This window comes from Phoxinus phoxinus (genome assembly GCF_949152265.1).
Source record: "Phoxinus phoxinus genome assembly, chromosome: 8".
Classification (NCBI taxonomy): Eukaryota; Metazoa; Chordata; class Actinopteri; order Cypriniformes; family Leuciscidae; genus Phoxinus; species Phoxinus phoxinus.
Genome location: NC_136883.1, coordinates 22,607,342 through 22,627,201, shown reverse-complemented (window position 1 = coordinate 22,627,201; position 19,860 = coordinate 22,607,342). Strand labels below are relative to the sequence as shown.

The 19,860-nt window shown below is 40.4% G+C and overlaps 1 protein-coding gene across 1 annotated transcript in view; it reads right to left on the bottom strand.

The window, feature by feature from the left end:
• otogl (otogelin-like) overlaps window positions 1–17,756 on the bottom strand; it is a gene marked incomplete at its 5' end in the record, with an annotated part of 42,547 nt that extends 24,791 nt beyond the window's left edge. Inside the window, 23 exons of the mRNA XM_079619987.1 lie at window positions 3,844–3,951; window positions 4,056–4,230; window positions 5,225–5,268; window positions 6,083–6,157; window positions 6,271–6,436; window positions 6,533–6,742; window positions 6,856–6,980; window positions 7,113–7,290; window positions 7,745–7,877; window positions 7,954–8,099; window positions 8,423–8,469; window positions 8,643–8,751; window positions 8,948–9,073; window positions 9,152–9,258; window positions 10,612–10,718; window positions 10,937–11,061; window positions 11,311–11,516; window positions 15,235–15,356; window positions 15,461–15,615; window positions 16,577–16,669; window positions 17,152–17,230; window positions 17,540–17,585; window positions 17,743–17,756. Of these exons, the coding sequence (XP_079476113.1) occupies window positions 3,844–3,951; window positions 4,056–4,230; window positions 5,225–5,268; window positions 6,083–6,157; window positions 6,271–6,436; window positions 6,533–6,742; window positions 6,856–6,980; window positions 7,113–7,290; window positions 7,745–7,877; window positions 7,954–8,099; window positions 8,423–8,469; window positions 8,643–8,751; window positions 8,948–9,073; window positions 9,152–9,258; window positions 10,612–10,718; window positions 10,937–11,061; window positions 11,311–11,516; window positions 15,235–15,356; window positions 15,461–15,615; window positions 16,577–16,669; window positions 17,152–17,230; window positions 17,540–17,585; window positions 17,743–17,756 (2,696 nt within the window). The remainder of the gene's footprint in view (window positions 1–3,843; window positions 3,952–4,055; window positions 4,231–5,224; window positions 5,269–6,082; window positions 6,158–6,270; window positions 6,437–6,532; window positions 6,743–6,855; window positions 6,981–7,112; window positions 7,291–7,744; window positions 7,878–7,953; window positions 8,100–8,422; window positions 8,470–8,642; window positions 8,752–8,947; window positions 9,074–9,151; window positions 9,259–10,611; window positions 10,719–10,936; window positions 11,062–11,310; window positions 11,517–15,234; window positions 15,357–15,460; window positions 15,616–16,576; window positions 16,670–17,151; window positions 17,231–17,539; window positions 17,586–17,742) is intronic.
• Window positions 17,757–19,860: the final 2,104 nt, after the last annotated feature.

Genomic DNA, 19,860 nt, shown 5'->3' with positions numbered 1-19,860 from the left:
CCATAGATACTCCACTAAAAGCCGTCCAAGGTATAGACAGCCCTAGTGGAATGACCAGATATACTTCCTAGCAGAGGCTTTTGGGCTTTCTTGTATGCCATAATAACCCCCTCCACAATCCATTTTGACAATCTCTTATATACAGATACAGCAGCTCCTATAATTCTGAGCACTAACAACACTAAGGTTAATGGTAGCCGCCACATAACACCTAAAGGCTCACAAAGGACACAAAAGGTGATCCCTTGACTGATTGAGAAGCAGACTGAAAAGCAGCTAAATTGATCGACTGATTTATAAACTGAGGATTGAGGAAGCATACCTTTAGGTATAAAAGATGGATTTGGTTGAAACACAGCGCCAGAATCATCCGGCAGCCAACGCATGCATAACTCACTAACAGACAAAGAATGTAACTCGCTAGCATGCTTAGCGGAAGCAATGGCCAACAACAACAACAAAAAAAGCAATTTTCAAAGATATCCATTTAAAGTCAGCTGTCTGCAAATTCTCAAATGGTGGCAATTGGAAAAACACACAAGTCAAGTACATGTAGTAAATCCCACCCAGGAAAATGGGGGTTACGAGCTGGCCTTAACTGTCTAGCATCCTTTAAAAAACTACAACTGTGGTTGCACAGAGATATCATGTGTAATGTTTCCCACAACAGCGGAAAAGGAGTGAATGCCTAAGGTAGACAGTTTGGACACACGTGAGACAGGCAATAGCCTAATAGGCTGGATGTCTCTGTTCTCGCAAACCACTAACGACAGTGATTGGTCGCCTTTATTACAAAAATATCCATTTCTGCTTTGCCGAACCGCTGCCATTTCTCTAAACCACATCCTGGTGAAGCCTCCATTTTCCCCGGTGTAAAAGATCCCTTGTAAAAGATAGGCCTACATCATGCAGATGCGCTGGGACACATTCTCAGTGTTGTATCCTGGGGTCATTGGGTATTTCGGGTCTTTCAACATCAGACACCCTCGCCCAGGCGACCCGGCCGGCGTTGATCAGACTCCAGCCTGTGTCCCAGCAGCAATTGCCCACAGTACTGCCCTCTTAATCCAAAGACACCTAGTGGCGGATCTGATCGCCTTTCTCTTGGCTTCCCCTGGGATGCCTACAAAGAGCATCTGCTACCTGATTACTCGACCCCGGAAAGTGAACTGCCCTCTGCGATGCTAATCGAGGAAGAGACTATGTTAGAATCTTGTGAGAGAACGAACTGGAGATCGGGAGATTGCCAGCAGCCATATCACCCTGTAGCCCAAGACTGGTTGCCCACTGAAGCTAAGCAGGGTTGAGCCTGGTTAGTACCTGGATGGGAGACCTCCTGAGAAAACCAGGTTGCTGCAGGAAGAGGTGTTAGTGAGGCCAGTAGGGGGTGCTCACCCTGTGGTCTGTGTGGGTCCTAACACCCCAGTATAGTGAGGGGGACACTATACTGTCAAAAGAGCACCGTCCTTCAGATGAGACATACAACCGACTGAACCGAGGTCCTTACTCTCTGTGGTCAATAAAAATCCCATGGCACTTCTCGTAAAGAGTAGGGGTGTAACCCAGGTAACCTGGCCACATTCCACCCATTGGCCCATGGCCTCCTAATAATCCCCATCCACTGAATTGGCTCTATCACTCTCTCTTCTCTCCACTTGTAGCTGGTGCGTGGTGGGTGTACTGGCGCCGGTGTACTGTGGCTCCTGTCGCATCATCTAAGTGGATGCTGCACACTGGTGGTGGTTGAGGAGAGATCCCCTGATATGATTGTAAAGCGCTTTGGGTGCACAGTAGTACATATGAAAGCGCTATATAAATGCCTCATTCATCAACGGCCACAAATACCCGTGATTCCATGTTACCCCCCACCCAAAGAGGGAAGCATCAGTTGTGACCACCTCTCGACGAGAAGGGTACACCTGACATCAGAAACTCCCAGCGATTCCATGGTGTCAATGTCTGAATACAATGATGTGAGACAACAATCAACTAATGACGATGTCTGGCAGGGTTCAAATGCAAACTGTTGTTCCACCAATGGAGAGGCCTGAGGTGGAGCAAGCCAAGTGGAATCACAGGAGTGGCTGCAGTCAGCATCCCCAAAAGTTGTAACAACACTCTGTATGGCATGCTCGCTCACTCCCAATCAAGCAACACTTTACTTTGTTTAATGCGAGACGTAGCTTCTGCACATTGCTCCAAAAGCAGTCTGGGGTTGTGGACAACTGCTCATGCACATCTCTATCGTGGCACTTCATTCACGATAGAGATGGGGCAGTGTTATGAGGTTTGACTGACAGTTTGAGGAGGCAATGGAGTTACGAGATTTGGTCACAAGCTCTTTTTAATACTTCTCATTAGTTAAATATTTGCAAAACTCACAGACAGACAAATAAATAATGATTTATGTTAAAAATTACAATATTTTGTAATATACAGTATAAAGCGTTAATTTTTAGCATTAAAGTGAAATGATAATAATAACAATAATAAAAAAAGATATTATTTCTCCTCATTGTAATTGGGCCCCTCCTGGACGTGTGAGGATAGGCATGTGCCTAGAATGCCTATGCATAAATCCGGTTCTGGGGCTGTGTCTACATCTAGGGCTGCTTTATATAGTCTATATGGCGGATATATGTGAAGAGGCTACTAGGGCATCTACCCTGTATTTTTTCCTGCTTCTTCAATTTAAAACATTGCTACCCCTCAAGCTGACAGATTAGTAGTTCTTCACGAAAAACATTGACTATTTTTTCAGGTGAGTGGCATTACTCATGACTATGATATTAGGAGTCATCCACTATTGCTTAAGCACCGCTTCTGGCAGTCAGGGGGAATGAAACAAGCGTTAGTACGTAGGTAACTGTGGTTCTGTGAATTCCAAAAGACCGACAGAGTTATTAGTCACTCAGAATGCATGAGTAAGGCTATGTTCACACTTAGCGTCTTTTTTCAAACTGCCAGCGTCTGTTCTACATTAGAACCCTATGGAGTAAACCGTTTTTTCAAAAAAGTCCTGAGCGCTTTTTTAAACGCCACCGCCGGCGTCTTTTTCTGCAGCTCAGAGCGTCTTTTAAAGTTGAAAAAAGTTTAACTTTTCTGAAAAGAACGCCCTACGTCAAGCGCCTTTTTGACAGCTGACCAATGACAAGCGAGTAGCGAGACCTGTCGTTTCCATAACAACAAGAAAAATGGACACGGTGCCGGTAGAAAAACTAATCGTCCTTGTTTCGGAGCACAAGGAGCTGTTTGATATGAGTACACAACTCTATCATAACATACATCACAAAGAGGCTGTGTGGGCACACTACTGTTGCAGCTGTTGTTATAGCAACAAAAGACGCGCTCGGCTGCTATTTGTAACCGAACGCGCAGCGGGTTTTTTTTTTGCTAAAAAAACGCCGTTGTTAACTTTTTTTTGTCAAAAAAGACGCTAAGTGTGAACGTAGCCTAAGATGTACCATATTTGTACACCCGAATTCCAACTGAATTTAAAATGATTGTGAGGTTCTTAAGAAAATTGCAATGTAGAATTTTCCTGATTTTAACACTTTTTATAAATTAAAAAGTAAAATGGTCTGGGTAGAGGACGAGCCCAAAACAAATAATTCTCTCAAATGTAACTTTTCAACACTCTTAATTAGGAAAGAGCTATTAGGTATACGAGACACAATAAAAAAACATTTGAAAGCTCTTACAATCAGTCCTAATACATTTCCCCTTTCTTTAAAATCATGCTAGGGAATAGAAAAGCTCCATTAACTGAAGAATTGCCCATTAACAGGAAACAGAATTATGGAAGCTAAGCTAAAAAATAACAACAACAATAAACACACTGACCAGCGGTAGCACGGAGTGGACACTGTCTCTCCAGGGAGATACTCTAGACCGAGCCATGCACAGGGGCAGTTCTCTGGGTAATAGCAGTCTCCATTATGAATCACTAGCCTGTACCAATTAAAGAAGATGGTGTAATATTACATGCTCTGGTGTCAATAGACATGCATACTTTTCAAAACATTTGTTCCAAATGCAAAAAGGAAATTGATTACCCAGCAGGACATCCACATCCTGGTACACATGGGGTCATGGGAGGGCAGGTCAGGTTCAGCATCAGGTTTCGACAGGTGAGTTCACAGGCCATGCCCACACCTGAAGGTCCACGCCCACTCTGACCCCTGCAGCTGTAGTAGACTTTACCATTTGGACAATCTCCTCTCTCAGGCTCTGAAAAAATGAATGGAGAGAGAATTGTTAAAGGAATAGTTCACTTCAAATCGAAAATTCTGTCATCATTTACTCACCCTCAAGTTGTTTCAAATCTGTATGAATTTCTTTCTTCTGCTGAACACAAAAGAAGATATTTTGAAGAATGTCAGTAACCAGACAGTTGATGTACCCAACTGACTTCCACAGTAGGAAAAAAAAATACTAGGGAAGTCAATGGGGTCCATCAACTGTTTGGTTACCGACATTCTTTAAAATATCTTCTTTTGTGTTTAGCAGAAGAAAGAAATTCATACAGGTTTAGAACAACTTGACGACAAAATTTTCATTTTGAAGTGAACTATTCCTTTAAACGAAACTGTATAGGGAACTCAAGTGGTGCTTGCTGATGCAAAAGTTTCAGTGTGTGTTTTTTCCACCTAGTCTGACTCAACTTTCCACTCACCTCAACAAGACACATGAAGTGAGGTGTCATTTAAAACAATAAAGAAAGAGTTACGTGCCAAATTTAAATTAACCCATAATATTGATGCCTGCACCACTAATAATTATCAAAAGAAATTAGGGTTAACAGGCAACCAGTTTAATCTAAAGTAAAAAATAAATAAATAAATGGACACATTAATAACGCAGCCACCTGAATACTATTGAAATCAAATTTACTATTTCAATTACTATTACTATTTCAAATCACACACATATTTAGCAAATGAGCATGCAATGCCTTACAATTTATCATTGGAAATGTAAAAAAAAAAAAAAAGAGTCTCTCTTTGTCTCTCCCCAAGTCTCCCTCTTTCTTTGTGCATGTGTACCCGAGTATCTGCAGTTCAGATCTGTCAGGCATTCAGTCTGCTCAATGTGTTACCTCTGAGGCATGTACTGCTGACCCTCTAAGATAAAAACACTCTTTTCCTGGGCAAGGCAGAGGTAAAAGGGAATAGAGGGAGACTGATGAAATGGAGCAAAGAAAAAGTAAAAAGTAAAAGTTTACCTCTTTCTTCTGCCACACACTCCATACGACCATTTCTGCAGAGACTAAAGAAAAAGACAAATCTAAATATACATTACCAATATACATATACAGTATATACATATTCTTATGTAATGGATAATCTAATTTGAACAATTTTAGCATTTTAACAGTCTGCAAGACTTTTTAAAGAAGTTAAAAGAAGTGTCTTCTCACCAAGGCTGCATTTATTTGATCACAAATACAGTAAAAACAGTAATGTTGTGTAATATTATTCATTATTATATCGATTTGAATATATTTTAAAATGTAATTTATTCCTGTGACGCAAAGCTGAATTTTCAGCATCATTATTCCAGTCTTCAGTCACATGATCCTTCAAAAATCATTCTAATATGCTGATCGGGTCCTCAAGAAACATCTCTTATTATTATTCTGAACACATTGATTTCAGGATTTGTTTGATGAATCGAAATTTCAAACGAACATAATTTATTTTAAATCTTTTGTAACATTATAAATATCTAGCAAATGAGCAAAACTTTATAATTTATCATTGGAAAATTCTAGAAAAGGTCAAATTGAAAAGCAAAAAAAGGGAATTTGCTCTTTCTCCTTTTGTATATAACATACCTGTACATACACACATTGTCTATTGTCTATTTTATATATTGTGTATTTTTATATTTTTTTTATTATCTGTCTTGTCGCTGTCATTCTGTCTGTGCTGTGGAAGCTTCTGTCACTAAGACAAATTCCCCGTATGTGTAAACATACTTGGCAATAAAGCTCATTCGGATTCTGATTGAAAGTCTTTACTGTAACTTTTGATCAATTGGGAAAGTTATTGCATAATGTCCTCCAAGTCCACACACTCACCATGGTCCAGATGAACTGAAGGACACTTCACCAGGCTGAAACACCGAACCCATGAAGTAACAGTGACACTGGGAGCTGAAATTAAACCCAAGACAGTTAAAAAAAGGAAACATATGTCCATTAATATGCTGGTGTTCAGACATTACAAGGTGGTACAAGGTACAAGTGTTTGGTGAATTCAGACGTACAGCAGCACACAGCGCTGGCGAATGTGATCATAGAATGATCCCTCATTGCAGCTGCATCCTTCAGCACAGTCACCATCACACACTTCCGCACTGCTGATTGACTGACACGTCCTCCCGCATGCTGATGTGCACGGGTGATACATCATCCCACCTAAACACACCATACCTACACACACACACATGCATTGACAAATTACTTCCTAAACATACTCATGTAATAGATCGTTGTAAAGACAAATACATGTAGGGAAGACCAACGAACCGCACTCAGAGACATGCGCTCTGAAGTTGATGGTGATGTGATGCTTGCTGCAGATGTATGCATAGTGGGACAGAGCAGTGCAGAGGCAGACGCTGCCACATCGACAGGCCTGGTAGCGGCACTGCTGGTGGTACACGCTGGGACTAACATATGCATGGCATGGCGCAAACACTTCCTCCACTAGCACATCACACTGGGCAGCATAAAACACTGAAACAAAACACATCATGCATGCATTTCTAGAAACCATGCATTTGTTTTGGAAGCTATTCTCTTTTTTTGTACCTGATTCTATGGACAAGCAAAATTATTAACATATATACCATTTTGTTGGTTCATTTCACAGGGGTCGATAATGGGTATGTTGACAGGGCTAGTGCACGCTGAAGACACTTTCCAGGCATTGACGTGTAGCTGTGGAGTTCCTTCAATCATGCCTGCAGGAGAACTGGAGAGTAAAAACACATTTACTTAGTTCTTCACACAAGTCCAAGAACTACTAAATGATACTGAGAGATACTGAGAGACATTTCAAATGTTTTGCAGAAAGAAATTCAGAGGATCAGTCTCCGTTTCTCACAGGAAATCATCCCGTAGGTTTCCGTTGAGGGTCCCGCAGAGGCCAAGAGTGGAGCCCATCCAGGTGCTGTCCAACTGAAGGTAGATTCGTCCACCCTGCCAATCATACTGAAACCTCAGGCCAAAGACAGATCGCAGACTCACAAACAGAGACGTCAACCGACGCACGTTCACCATGTCTAATAAACAAACAGAAATAAAGAGATATGAAATACATTTTAATCAAATTTATTCTATTCTTTTTTTTTTAATCAAATGTATTCTAATTGTATTTTTTTTTTATTATCTATGTAGTAGACACACTTTTATTAGGTTTACTTAGGTAGCAGAAATGGTTACATATATACTGTATGTATATTTTAACTCATTTAACTTTCATATTACATTTATTACTGCATTTCTAGGTTAAGCATTTAACCTGGAAATGTGAAATAAAGCATAATGACCCATAGTAAAAATTAGAAAATTAGATTAGGACTGGTTTAGATTACAAAAATTCAGTGAGGACCGTCCCTCACAGTCTTGTTTTCATTTGCAGCAAGTTGAATATGGCATCTACCTTGACTAAGGTATAAGAAACATTTTCTATTTAAGCGGCCCAGTACCGATGTAAACCTGGGAACCTGTCCTTACCATCTGAGTAAGGCAAATTGACAGCCATACTAGCCCCAATAACAACTTCCCCCTCTCTTGTGAGAGTGAGCTGTCTGCTGACGTCTTCATCCACCACCAGAGCCACTGAGTGGATGCAGGAGTGTTCCTGAGACTGAGAGACGAGAGCCACAATTAAACACACACAAGACATCTCTGATCACACACATTTCCAGACGCACTCTTTTTACCTCTCCACAGGCAGTGTACTGTAGTGTGACAGTAAACTTGGTGCTGCCACGGCTCTTCACTAGCACATACTGGCAAGAGCCCATGTGCATGAAGATCCGCCCATCGAATGTTGTCACATGCGTGTCACCCATTACTGTGCATTCCGCTAGGGGTTGAAAAATCATATTATTCTAAAATAATCTTTGAACACACACTCATTTTGTAAGGAGACATGGTGATGAAAAAATTAGATGGAAGGAAAATTGATATTTAAATGCTTTTGCATTTGCTCGAAAAAATGTTGCGTTCGCCTAAATTAAAGTGTGTTCGCTAGAAAAACTTTTATGTTAACTTGAGTAACTTTGTGTTTGCTCGCAAAACTTATATTCAGCCAAGAAACTTTGCGTTAAACTTAAATAAAATACAAAAATGCCTAGCTTTTTGGTATGGTATTATGTAAAACTGTCCGATACAAAGGTTGTTATTTACCAGTGCAATTGTTTTCAGTGCAGTTCCACACTCCTCCCATACAGACACTGAAAATGTAATTCACATTAGATGGATTCACTCATGAATTCAACACATTTGATAAGGAACCGGGTTTTCTATTATCAGCTACTGTGATTATCAACTGGTTAAAACATTGGAAGAAACATATGTTTTATTTAGTGTTTTAGGTGTAAAAGAGTGAAAATTGGATGTTTCTAACCAGACACTGCAGCCCTGCTCCAATACATGACCCAGAGGATATGCTGTACCATGGTACACACAAGGGCACTGAGACACCGCAATACAGGTGCCATTCTGCAAAATCAGACCTGAGAGCGGCCACACAGAAAGAGAAGCCATGAGTAAAAGCTGTAGTCATAAAAATCATACAAAATGAAAATCATCAACAAATCACTGCAACATGAATTGCTCAAAAGGGCTCCTTTGCATTCTCCTCATAATAGCAAACCATTCAGGAAAATGTATAATTACACCCCTATTTAAGCATCTGATTATCAGTCTCACCATCTGGGCAGTAGCATCCATCCAGACAGTGTAGATTGGTGCCCAAGCACTCCTTCTCAAAAGTGCATGTTGGCGGGCAGCAGCTGATACAGTCTCTGTGGACAAAACTTTCCTCACATCCGTCCGCTGAAACGCAAACATATCACATGACAAGCTGCAAAGTTTATGCCATGTGTTATCTTCATGACAAGAAAGCTGACTAACCGCATGTAGGAAAACTGTCCCTCCATTCTCTGACGGGGTAGCCCACATGAGAACAAGCCCTGGTGTATTCAACCAAAGTCCGACAAAAGGTCTCCTCATCATCTGATCTGGAAATAAAAAACATTTAAATGTTAATACACACAAAAATACAACACAAAATACAAAAAAACAAATAGTTCTAAGAAAGAAGATGGGGGGAAAAGTCAATGCTAAAGAAATCTCTTTTAGTATGGTGATATAAGACTGAATGAAACTGTAAGAGCAGCACAGCTGTTCAACTTGCTCCTGCAATCTGATACTCTTACTACCTCTTCAATCAACAGTTGAGTCTGAAATTGTTCATAAACTCCAGCAGCTATTTCATCACTGTAATCAATACACACACACACACACACACACACACACACACACACACACACACACACGCATAATTACATGCATGCACACACATACATATAGGCTACATATGTTCACAAATATTCTTTCTGCAGCTTTTGCTATATTCAAGATATTTTCATTACTATAATTAACATAATCCTGTTGGAATTGGGAGGTGTAGAATGCAGAAAGAGGCTAGGGAGAAAAAAACATTCAAGAAGGGAGAGGGAGAGAGAGAGAAAGTCTACTTAAAATCCTAAATGCAATAAACAGAAATGTTCAATATTGGCATTAGCACAAAGGTTTATATAACATTATACTGAAAGTGTTCTACAATTAGTCATCTGTACAACTAACTATACCCTTACATTTTTAAGCAAATAATTGAAAAAGATCAATTTACAAAATCTCCAATGAATTTTACAACTGGTCTTAAGATTTGTGTGATCCAAACACTGCTGTAAGTAAAATAAGGTTTGTTATTGTAAACTTAAACTATTAAACAATTCATATTTTTGTCTATTTTTTTTTTTTTTTTAAATAAAATATAAATATTAGATGAAATAATTGAGTAACTGAAATAAATAAGTCTAGGCTGAAGTATTGAATCACTAATTACTAAAACTAAAAACAGAAATAAAAATAAAGCTTAAGATTAATTAATATATATATATATATATAAACCTAATAAAAATGACAAAAAGCACAAAATTACTAAAACTACATTTAAAATGAAAATATATTTAAAAATGTACATAATTCAAAATATTAGTAAATACTATAATAGTATATAAATAATAATAAATAGACTGGTTTCCTATAATTTTATCTAAATTATTGTTAAGGTGCTTAGTTGATCTCTGAGTATGGCCAAGCTGGTTAGGCTAGTCAATTTAAATGGTTTTAGAGTGGTTTTGAGACCAGCTAGTCAACCAGCTAAACACTCATTTGGACAGACTGGGAGGCCAGTTAGAATAGCTTAATCCAGCTAAGATCAGCAATCCATCTTTAGCTTGTTTTTTTTTCCAGCAGGCTTCAACTTCAGTTACACCATTTAGACAAAAGCACCACACTTGACTTACACACACATGTCCGAAACACAACTGGCCACAAATGGATTTGGGTCAATGTTCTCATGGCAGGAGATGAAAGGAAAGAAAAGCAATGCACTGCACTTCTCAATGGCATCCTGCTCAGATAACACACAAACAAGCAAAGTTGCTAAAACAGGTTTTAAGGTGGATAACCAAAAATACTCTGCATGCAATTTTCACATTTGACTGAATGCACTCTCACACTTACTTACTGTATGTATGACTTCTCTTAAACACTCTTGTTTTAAACTATCATACATAAAAAGACCCGTCTATCTCAGTTAAACCCAGAATGCAGTGTGTACAAACGTACATCCATATCGGACTCAGATGAGCATGGTCCAGGGAAATCATCATCAACCTGAGGACAGGATCTCTCCTGGGGCAAATCTACTGCCCAGCTGTTCCCAAATTCAGCAATGTCGTCAGAGACTACACCTAAAGTTGCAAAATGCAAAGCAATATAGTCACCATAATAGATTTGCAGCAAATTACATTTTAGCACTGTTTCTTGAGAATTAAATAGAAATGTCCCTAAAATGTTACAACTCAACCCTAAATGGAAAACGCTGGGCCAGGCCAGGTGTGTTCAGACTGAATATGCAGCTCTGCTCAGCTTTGATATAATTGTCCTGAATTTGCTGCTGACTGAGATGATAAGTGTGTGTACAGGCCTGTTTGTCTCACCGTGGCTGCTGCTGAGATCATCCGATCCGTCATCATTATAGTTTCCACACAGACCACAAGGCCTTCCTTTGTGTGCTTCAGTCATTTTGAGGTAGACTCCAGAGCTCCCGTCCCACGCCAGAGAGAAGCCAAACGTGCTCTTCACTAGGATGTAGTCAGCCAACCGCTCAATGAAAACATTACGTACTGTCTGTGGCAGACTCAGCCTGAAAACGTACATGAAACAGACAAATAACAAGAATTTCGGTCATGTTTGATATTGAAATGTGTTGCCATAAGACCTTTTCTGTAATTTTATCAGCAGCATGCTATCGTGACCTAAAATCTATTGAAAACCATAAGTGGCATAAGTGTTTTCCATAAGTGTTTTCTGCAAACCATACACATCAAACAGAGTTATTTATCCCTCCGTCAGTAGATTTATTCATTCGTTTTTTCATTCATTCATCAAAGATTCACAACACATTTGGGGTTAGTAAGATTTTTTAATGGCTTCAAAAGAAGTCTCTTATGCTCACCAAGGCTGCATTTATTTGATTCAAATATACAGAAAAAGGTCATATTTTATAATATCATTATACAATATAAATAACTGTTTTCTATTTGTATTGAATTTAGTGTAATTAATTCCTGTAAATGCAAAGCTGAATTTACAGCATCATTACTCATTCTTCAGTGTCAAATGCTCCTTCATAAATCATTCTAATATGCCAATTTTCTACTCAAAAAACACAAAAAAACTATTTTTGTGGAAACTGTAATAAATTTTTAGGATTCTTTGATGAAAATAGAAGAACAGAGAGTCTAGGTTACTAATGAAACCACCGTTCCCTGAAGGAGTGAATGGAGAAGGTATGTCAGAACTGAACTGACAAATTGAGATTTGCTTGGGAGCCCAATCACCTTCGAGTGTAAATTAAAGGAGCCAATGGACATTGGTGTGTGAGATTTGCATCGAGCACCCCACCCAGCAGACCGGGTATATCAGGAAGCGCGCTTGCATCGTACATTCAAGTGTGCCACTGAGAAGCCGAGAGTGTGTTTCCCGGCTGTGGTACAGCTATTATGGCGACGGGACATAACGTCTCTGTTCCCTCCTTCAGGGAACGGGGATTACATTAGTAACCTAGAAGTTCCCTATCAGTCAGTCAGGTTCCACATTATGTCAGAACTGAACTGACGAATTGGGATCCCTACCAAAACGCCACAATTGCTGCCTCTTCCAGCACCCTGCGAAAGCCACCTAATTTCCCAGAATCTGCTGGGGCGGAGAAAGGACAGGATTTAACGCAAAGAAAGTGTTGATCACTGCTGTTCCTTCAGGCCCACACAGTTAGACTATTGGATAACACTGTAAAAGTGTACCAATGGAAAGGGATGCTACGGAGACCACATCCTGCCCGTGGGGAGGTAACATGGAGATTACACATATGAACTGACCATTAGGGCAGAGCTACATATGGAAGGTCTCTGAATCTACATTCAGCCTAGCTTTAACTCGCTGAAGTTAATACCGAGCAGAGACAGAAGGGCGGGCCCTGCCAAGAGAAAGACATGGGCTCGCCGATAGGGAAGCTATACCTTAAAATAATAGACATGTGGGATCACCCGTAGGGGAAATACAACACATGGGCACATAGTCTAGTATAAGGACTGTCCTTCTGGGCATAGACACAAGTGCTAGACCAAGCGTCGGACGCCTCCGTAGCATCTGACTGCCAAGGGTGCTGGAGGAATTTCATCCAGGGTTTACCAGGTGGGGAACTCATCTGTGGAGCAGATAGAGCATGTATCCCGTCCTAGGAGGGGAGTGGCGCTGCAAGCGTGTCACCCAGCGGGTCCCCAATGTGACTTGGAAAAGATTGTAAAACCTTGCAAACATGTTAGGTGTTGCCCAGCCCGCAGCTATACAAATATCTGCTAGCGAGGCGCTGTGCATCAACAACACTTCGAGAAGGCCACAGGAGGCGACACTTCGAGTGGAATGAGCCCTCACCCTAAGGGGGTACGGCTGGTCTTAGGCCGGATATATGCCAAGACTATGGTGTCCACTATCCAGTGGGCCAACCTCTGCTTGGAGACAGCCTTTCCCTTCTGCTGGCCTCCACAACAGACAAAGAGCTGGTCTGAGGACCTGAAGCTCTGTGTTTGGTCCACGTACAGGAGCAAAGCGCGAACAGGACAGAGCAAAGCGAAGGCTGGGTCTGCCTCCTCTGGGGGCATCGCTTGCAGGTTCACCACTTGATCCCTAAAAGGAGTGGTGGGAACCTTGGGCACGTACCCTGCCCAGGGTCTCAGAATTACTTGAGAGTTGGCCAGTCCGAATTCTAGGCACGATTCATCGACCAAAAATGCCTGCAGGTCCCCTACCCTCTTAACAGAAGCCAATGCAGTCAGGAGCGCCATCTTAAGATACAGGATAGTAAGCTCTATTGACTGCAGTGGTTCGAAGGGTGCTCTCTGTAAGGCTGCTAAGACTAAGGAGAGGTCCCAAGAGGGTACAAGGTGAGGGCAGGGAGGATTCAGCCTCCTCATGCCCCCCAGGAACCTGATGATCAGGTCATGCTTTCCCATAGTCTTACAAATCTATTGCATCGTGATGTGTGGCGATTGCAGCAACATACACTTTCAGGGTGGAGTAAGACAGCCTTTGCTCCAGCCTTTCTTGCACAGCTGTAATCGGGCATTTCCGGGGGTCTTCTCGGTGAGAAGAACACCATTCAACAAACTGGTTCCACTTCAGAACGTAGGCACACCTTTTAGAGGGTGCTCTTGTTGAAGTGATAGCGTCTACCACCGCTGGGTGTAGACCACCTAATTCCTCCACCACAGGACAGAGGAACCACTGTCTCTGAGAAAGCAGGTCCTTCCTCAGAGGAATGCGCCAGGGAGGGGCTCTTGTGAGGAGTATTAATTCTGGGAACCAGATCCGGTTGGGCCAGTATGGCGCAACTAGCAAGACCTGCTCCTTGTCCTCCTTGACTTTGCACAGTATCTGTGCGAGAAGGCTCACTAGGGGAAACGCATACTTGTGTAGGCCCCGAGGCCAGCTGTGCTGAGGGTCCCCTCGGTCAGGGAGTAAAACAACCGGCAGTGGGACGTGTCCGGAGAGGCAAACATACCTGTGCGGCCCCGAAGCGTCTCCAAATCAGCTGGACCGTCGGGGGGGTGGAGTCGTCATTCTCCTGGGAGCATGGGCTGTTGTGAGAGCTCACAACATGTGAATGTGAACGGCGCGAAGTGACCTCAGATGCTTCTGACTCCAGAGGAGGAGATGGTGGGCGAGTTGCATCATGCAACAGGAGCATAGACCACCTGATGGTTTATGTACGCAACGGCCGCAGTGTTGTCCGGCCAGATCAGTACATGCTTGCCCTGTAGCAGCGATTTGGGTTTCTTGGGTAAAATGAAGTATGGGGTGTAAAACCTTGACTTCATATCTGCTAGAGAGTCGGCTCTATCGCATCCTCCATCAGTAGGACTGTGATCTCTGCACGCAGGACAGGAGCATCCTCATCCAGCACTGAGGTTAACTGAATGCCCATGGGACGCCGGGTGAATCGAATCGCTTAGCGGAGTCTGATGGTCCGAATGAGCCTGCGAGACGGCCTGGGAAGCACTATCCAGGCCTCCAGAGACAGTGCAAGCGGGGTCAGAGGGACTACAGACGTACCTGCAGTGGGGCAGCGAGGTTGAACACAGGGGTCTGAGGCACAGCGTCCCGGAGTGGGGACAGAAATAAAACTCAACAAAGTATTCTCTGCTCGGCCCTCCTCTGGGGGAAGGAGTGGTGGCTGATAGGGAACTGCATTTATTTAAAATAGAATATTTTTAAATGTCTTTACTATCACTTTTAAAAACATGTAATGCATCCTTTCAAAATAAAATGATTCATTCAGAACAGTAAAGTATATCCAAACTCACCTATGTCCATCCTTGAGCACCTGATAACCACTAATATAGATTTCCTCTTCATTTGGGAAGAACAGACTCAGACCACGTGGACATGAATACACAGAACCTCTACATGAACGACTGTTATGAACCTGCCAAAGAGAAATAAACTTGCAATGCAGGTATCAAAAGAAAATTGTACATAGGAAACAGACCTGTGTTCTATTGTAGAAATTCTGGTGTAGCTGTAACTTACCCACACCGTATACTGGGGCTCTGTGGAATGGCAGTCTTTTGCCAGGATATATGAACAGGTTCCAGGGAAGTAGTAATACATTCCATCAAAGGTCTCAAAATGATGCTGACCCCACGAACGGCAAATCCCATCCCTATCCTGACCATGGTTGGGAACTGATACAAAAAATATAACATTAAAAACCTATTAAAAAAAGTACTGTGGCGGGTCCATAAGACGTGATAGTAGATGGTGAAAATACCTTAGAATTATGGGACTGAATGATAACAAAATATGTCCACTAAACGTCAACGGTTTAGGGTCAGTAAGACTTTGAAATGTTTTTGACAGAAGTCTCTTATGCTCTCCTAGATGCATATTTTGATAAAAAATATAGTACAAACAAACAGTAAAACTGTGAAATATTATTACAATTTAAAAAAATATATATTTTAATTATATTTCAAAATGTAATTGATTCCTTTGATGCATGATCATTACTCCAGTCTTCAGTGTCAAATGATCCTTCAGAAATCATTCTAATATGCTAATTTGATGCTCAAGAAAAAATTCGTATTACTATCAGTGTTGAAAATGCTGATTAATATCTTTGTGGAAACCGTAATAATTTTTTTCAGGATTTTTTTCAAGGTAACTTTTACTTGTTACTTTTTTTGTTAGTGATTATTAAACCATTTAACTCAATATTTGTGCCCCATGTAATCAATTCCCCGTTGGACATGTAATCAGTATGGCTTATATCAATACAGTATATGCAGGAACCTGTTATTGTGTTGGTCACACCAGCTGACTGGCTTTTTCATTGCCTGGTTAATTAAACATACATACAGAAGCTCTTTGTGGCAAGCAATATATTCCTAGCACATCTGTAATCCAATGCTACCAAATGAAGTAAGACAGTCACATAGATTATCTGGAACCAGTGAGCAATGCCATTTGATTTCTAGTAATTAAATGCAGGGTTCTTTCATCCACATTTAATGGTCAGCACTGGGTGGCAGATGATAATATCAGACCATACGTACCTCACTATAATTAAATCGAAGCAAGCTTCATTTCGAATTTAATATAACCTGTGTGTGTGTGTGTGTGTGTGTGTGTGTGTGTGTGTCTTACTGATTTGACAGCGTTCCCCAAGACCCTGGAATTGAGCACAATCGCAACGTCCTTCCTCCTGGCACCAGCCCCCATTAAGACACCCACAATATTCTACAACACACACAAACACAAAAGGCAAATGTCACTAAGTATTACTAAGAAAGCAAATGAAAACTAAAAGTATGGGGCCAAGCATTAAAGTAGCACACCCCCAATGTTTTTGTACGGACATATTTTTGATTTTCCTTTGCCTGGGAGTCTAAAAGTCAATTCACACTGCACCAACAGATGCCAAACACTTCGTCGGGTTTTGGTCGGATCAGTCTGTAACCTCTGTCGGCGTCCGCGTCCGCGTGTTGGTCGCGTCTCTTGGTGCAGTGTGAATCATAGAACCATATACCGGTAGTTGGTTTTAAATAGTTGTCTGGCCAACTTTGGGTTCTTCTGCTCAAAGCTTCCAGAGCCACCCACCAATCTTTATCAAAGTTGGCTCTAGATTATCTTTTTGTATTAAAGGATAACTTGATAATTTAAATTGCTCGCATCAAAGATCAAGTGAGCCTGTATCCTGTATATTTTTGAGTGTGCAATACCTGTTGATGCATCTCTCGCTGTATAATTATGAAGAACTCTTCGAGGGAGAGCTGAATCAGACAGCACTGCACTAAGGGTCTGCAGAGAGAGAGAAAATGTATAGAGAATTTGCCAAGTATTTGGGTCTTACGAGCAATAGTGGCAACAGTACCATGTCTGGACACTAAGCCATATTGGTGAACTTGTCTTGGCGTTCCCTCACATGGTTTTGCCACTGCAGACATTTGGGAATGGAGCTTTCAGTCTCTGTAGCATTTGTGTAAACTCCACAAAGACAGCTTTGTCAGCACCGAGAGTGTATCTCAGTATTTGTGAGTGTGTGTGTGTGTGTGTGTGTGTGTGGTTACTCCCCTCTGTCCCTTGTCACTTTCTCTTAGGTATACTCACCTCTTCACGGAAGAGATCCCGTTTCTGCCGCAGTGCATTATCCCTCCTTTTAAAAGTAGCACAAAGAGAGCAGTATTAAAAGTGCGGTGACTGTGAGACCAAAGGTTCAGAAACACTTAAGATGCCATACCGACACAGTCACGCTGATGGACTAAATGATTCTCAAGGAAATGGTTTAATGGTTACACAGCAAAACATTAGACCGAACACTTAACATCTTATCAGTGGTTACATATATAACTTGACACTGTCTCTCTACTTAAAAGCTCCATGTAATAATGGATGTTTGATAAAGTTCACCAGTTTTTAAAGGTACAATCAAACTGCAATCTATTAACACATTTGAAAAAGTCATGAAAGCGCCAAAACAAGAGGTTTAATACCTATAAAAACACATACCTGGGGAGTTTATTTTCTGAGTTTGATTCCTGGCAAATAAATCCTGTCAAAAGTAAAATAATATCAATGTAAAATCAATCATATTTATAAACTTATCTTACTACCAAGTTTAGTCTGTAAATATTGCATTAGATTAAAAACAATTTCTATGCTTTTAAATAAACCATTGTAGGCAATAACTACGTAGGAGAGCTGCTCCATCTTTAGTCTAAGTCTTAGGATACTGAACACTTTAAGATTTTGTAAATTGTAAACTGCAAGTTTTTCGAAGTTTAAGATTGATTTACATAATACACGATTCAGAGTTTACAGAAATGGCATCAAATAGCCTATAACCTTCCCATACACATTTTTCCCAAATACATTTTCTGCTACAACACATTTATAAATTATTCTGGGATCTCCTTCAAAAAGTGTAGGAGGTTTTCAGAATCTTTAAATGTGCTATGGCTAAAACATTATAACCACAAATTTACTGTTGTAGGATAAACAAGAAGGATATTTCAGGATTTTTTAGAAAGGTTACCGGTACCTATTCATTTTGGGGGAATGAAGCATGGTTCAGAATTAAAATAATACTTACCTTGAAGCACAAATAGCTTGAAAATGAAAAGTGTACAGAGTGAAAACAGTTTAATGTCCCGCTGTTCGTTCATCTCAGAGCGACGGACGTCCTTCAACGATCATGAAATGACGAGTTTCATTTTAGGAGAATCGATTGAAATTCTCAGTTGGAAAAAGATTCTTAGAAGATTAATCAAGTTAAAATCTAGGAGGTACGATCAACAAACTACTGTGATTTGTCCCAGAGTACAGAAGGATAAACGTCCATCTTCTGTACAGTCAGAGGAGGATGATGTACCTGCGGCATCAGGAGAACGGAGCACACCTGCGCGCACGAGCACTCATTCCTGATGGAATGGCATTTAGATCAGGTGATAGATAGCCTATTCCAGCTGGTGAAGTATGACCATAAGTTTACTTAAACTTCACAATGGTTTGGACAGTTCACAGTTTATTTATTAGATTTTTCATATGTTTTATCCTCATAGCCTACTGAGGATATTGTCTTGCTGAATTGAACCGTAATATAGTTACAATTCGTCGGTGTAGGCCTACCCGTCCGTTACAGATCCTAAAAGGAAAGAGCTCGAGCAGCCTGTTACATTGCGTTTGCGACTCTATTGTGCTAATTTAACACCTCGAATGATCTAATTTGTGTTATTCAAATTTGGGTAAGAATGAATAAATGATTATTAAGAGGTCGACATTTTAAGATATTTTCTGTAAGTATAATTTTAGGGGGGAAATCTGCTATGTCTCTTTAAGAGTTTATAAACAAAACTTCTTATGGATAGGCTAGGTTTTATGTAAATAACTTATCTAACAAATTAATGTAATGAAAGCACTGTTGTTTTTTTGAACTCGGGTCCCAGCGGAAAGCGATAAGTCTTTTTCAATGTGCTGGTCAAATAAAACGAATATTGCACACAAATTCACTTTTATAGTTTGTACTAAATTGATCAGTTTATTTTTGGGTATTCACCTTCTTATGAACTGATTCAATCCATCATTCCTGATCAATTATATTTTCACTCTATTAAATTGTCCATCTATAAAAATAGACATAACTTAGCCCATTCTAAAAATAATAATCATATTATTATTATTATAGTTTTATGATAGGCTATCATAAGAAATTATGCCTATTTGTACTAAGAGTGTAATTTGTCACACCACAGAATTGTTGAAGTGAATTTTACAACAGCATAATTTGACATCTAGATCATCATATAAACGTAGGACTACACGTAAATGTAACGCAAAATCTTGATGTTAAGATCTAATATGTTCATGTCCATGTTAACTGTCAATCCGGTTATAGATCTAAATATAATACAAATTTTACACTAGATTAATTT